This window comes from Pholcus phalangioides, unplaced genomic scaffold (assembly GCF_987345545.1).
Source record: "Pholcus phalangioides strain wild (caught in Gottingen) unplaced genomic scaffold, Ppha-v1.0 ptg000015l_1, whole genome shotgun sequence".
NCBI lineage: Eukaryota > Metazoa > Arthropoda > Arachnida > Araneae > Pholcidae > Pholcus > Pholcus phalangioides.
In genome coordinates this window covers 93019764-93022787 of record NW_028301608.1, presented here as the reverse complement: position 1 = coordinate 93022787, position 3024 = coordinate 93019764, and the positions used below count along the sequence as shown (strand labels likewise).

The 3024-nt window shown below is 42.0% G+C and overlaps 1 protein-coding gene across 1 annotated transcript; it reads left to right on the top strand.

The window, feature by feature from the left end:
• The first annotated feature begins 280 nt into the window (after positions 1-280).
• LOC149077069 (uncharacterized) lies at positions 281-1830 on the top strand. The gene has a single exon (XM_089242333.1). It carries the CDS (start codon positions 301-303, stop codon positions 1828-1830), a length of 1530 nt encoding a protein of 509 aa, XP_089098459.1. The 5' UTR covers positions 281-300.
• Positions 1831-3024: the final 1194 nt, after the last annotated feature.

The window sequence follows — 3024 nt, the reverse complement described above, 5'->3', positions numbered from 1 at the left end:
CGTATGACGTCACCATTCGATTCGGAACGTAGCCGCCAAACCACCCCTCCCCAAGAATGGTCTCGTCTCGCAGCCGTCTCTGGGTTTTTCTCCGCCATCTCCTCCCGATACAAGAGCCGTATGACGTCACCATTCGATTCGGAACGTAGCCGCCAAACCACCCCTCCCCGAGAGTGGTCTGGTCTCGCAACTACTGCTGCCACCTGGATTTCGCTGTCGAAGTGGGCGTTTCACCGCTTGTATTTAAGTGTCGCTACCCATGGACTTTCACGATGCAGGATCGACATTTCGTCAAAAAAAATGTTATATTCAAGTCTATTTTTACAGATTTTCTTGGTGATAAACCTGCGGGAACCATCGACTCTACTCTACTGTACACTTCTGGGAGGAAAAAATACTCGTCATGCCGTCTCTGGGTTTTTCTCCGCCATCTCCTCCCGATACAAGAGCCGTATGACGTCACCATTCGATTCGGAACGTAGCCGCCAAACCACCCCTCCCCGAGAGTGGTCTCGTCTCGCAACTACTGCTGCCACCTGGATTTCGCTGTCGAAGTGGGCGTTTCACCGCTTGTATTTAAGTGTCGCTACCCATGGACTTTCACGATGCAGGATCGACATTTCGTCAAAAAAAATGTTATATTCAAGTCTATTTTTACAGGTTAGTTCGCTTCACATTTTCATACCAACTTATTTAATCTTTATAAATTTAATATTCTTTGTGTCGATCCTGCATCCGACGTTTAAAATTATTATGTACTGTGTGTTTCTATTTTTTGCTCAACCATCAATTTTTTACTTAAAATATATGTGTGCTTTAAAGAAAAACCCTTTTCGCTCCGGTCCTTGTTACCACCATTCGAAATTGCTCCATTCAAAACCTCTTCCCTTTTTCCCTCTTGTCCTTTTTACCCACTTGGCTAGCTTGCTTCTACTGGCGGGAGATATCGAATCCAACCCTGGGCCTAGGGTCAGCCACTCCCCAACACGCTCTCAAAATAGATCAAATCCTTCGTCTGAATCTTCGACTCTTTCGGATAACTCATCCATTCTCCGTAATATTCAAGACACCCAAGTAGCCATTCTTGACAAACTTACCCTCCTCACCCAAAAACAGGACTCATTCAGTCATCAGCTAAGTGATCTATCCCACCGTCTTAGTGCAGTTGAGGAAAAACTTTCCCCAGTAGAGGAACTCCAAAGCCAAGTCTACGACCTCTCCTCTAATCTCTCTGAACTCCAATCCTCCCTTACCAATAAAGTCATCGATCTTGAGGATCGTTCTCGACGGGATAACTTGATTTTCCGAAACATTCATGAAGAATCTGACTTCGAGTCCTCCTCCACCCTCGAATCCAAAATCATCCAATGCTGTTCTGATCACCTTGACGTAAATATTACACCTAGTGAGATAGACCGCTGTCACAGATTAGGTTCCAAAAAGACCCACGGATCCAGACTTACCATAATAAAATTCAACAAATTTAAAATAAAAAGTGAGATTCTAAAAAATTCCTCGAAACTTAAAAACAGCAACATATCTATCTCAGAAGATTTCTCTTTCGATACACGCAAGCTTCGTGGTCAAATTTGGAGAGCCAGTCAAAAATACCGTGACGAAGGCAGTAAAGTAAAACTTATCCACAATTTTGCACTCATAAATAATACCAAATATGTCTGGGATCCCGATATTAATGATATCCGCCCCATCTTCCCCGCTCATACTGCTTCGAACCTTTCTATGCCCTCCCTCTCCTCCCATATTTCCTCGGTACCCCCTTTAGGCTACTCCCCCCGAGCAACCCTTCCGTCTACACAACCTCCAAATTAAAAAATACCTACCAGTTGGGAACTATTAACACTCGCAGCCTGAAAAACAAAACTGATTTTCTAGAATCATTCTTACTCATCCATAATCCCCATTTTCTTGGTGTTACAGAGTCATGGCTAAATAATACAATCTCTAATTCCGAAATTTTGCCACCCGATTACAATGCTTTTCGAAAGGATAGAAACTCTCGGGGGGGCGGGGTCTTACTTATTTTCAAAAAATCTATCCCTTTAACTGAAATTCTATTAGATTCCGAACTCGAAATTGTTGTAGCCGAATGGCTTCAACCCAACTGTCCCCCACTTGCCATCTTTTCTGTCTATTTCCCTCCCTCTCCTGATTTCCACCTTTTTGAACAACTGGAAATTATTCTTGAAAAATTTTATAACACACATTCTATTCTTATCTCCGGAGACTGGAATCTTCCCGGCATTGACTGGAAAAATATGGAATCCCTGTCCGGCAATCACGGAATTAATAACAAAGTCCTAGATATCTTCCTTAAATTTAACTTGGTCCAATCCATTTTTGAACCCACAAGAACCACCCTCTACTCCAGCTCTACCTTAGATCTCATTGCTACCTCCAATCGAATTTCAGTCCTTTCCACCTCCATCTTTGAGGGTTGCTCCGACCATAATATCCCAGTCATTAACTTTTCCCTCCGCCACTCTATCCCATCCTACAAACTCGCCCCTAAACGTAATTTCAACAAGGCAAATTATCCACTTATGCAAAATATTTTTCGCTCTCACTTCAATGATTTCTTATCCATATCCTCTTCTAACAATATCCACACCCTCTGGACCTCTTTTAAATGTATTATAGACAAATGCTTAACTACAGTTCCAATTAAAAATGTTTCTCCTAAGTCTTTTTTTAATCCATGGATCACCAGAGATATTATTCATTTAAAGAGGAAAATCCGCCGAATCGCCTTCAAATATAAAACTAACAAATCCAATTCACTCAAATCCATAATTTCAGCCTCCACCCGAGACCTCAGAAACCTCATTTCCGTCCAAAAGTCCAGATACCTCTCTCATTCTCTACCCCATTACTTAAAAACCAATCCAACAAAATTCTGGAGTTACCTTAGACCTAAATCTGTTGGTCCCACTTCCCTGAGAAGTTCAAATAAATATACATTTTCTCCTTCAGAGATGGCTACCGAATTCAATTTAGCTTTCTGCT

Bases quoted from the DNA above. Each gene is read 5' to 3' on its own strand.
- LOC149077069 (XM_089242333.1), top strand. From the start codon at position 301: ATGTTATATTCAAGTCTATTTTTACAGATTTTCTTGGTGATAAACCTG.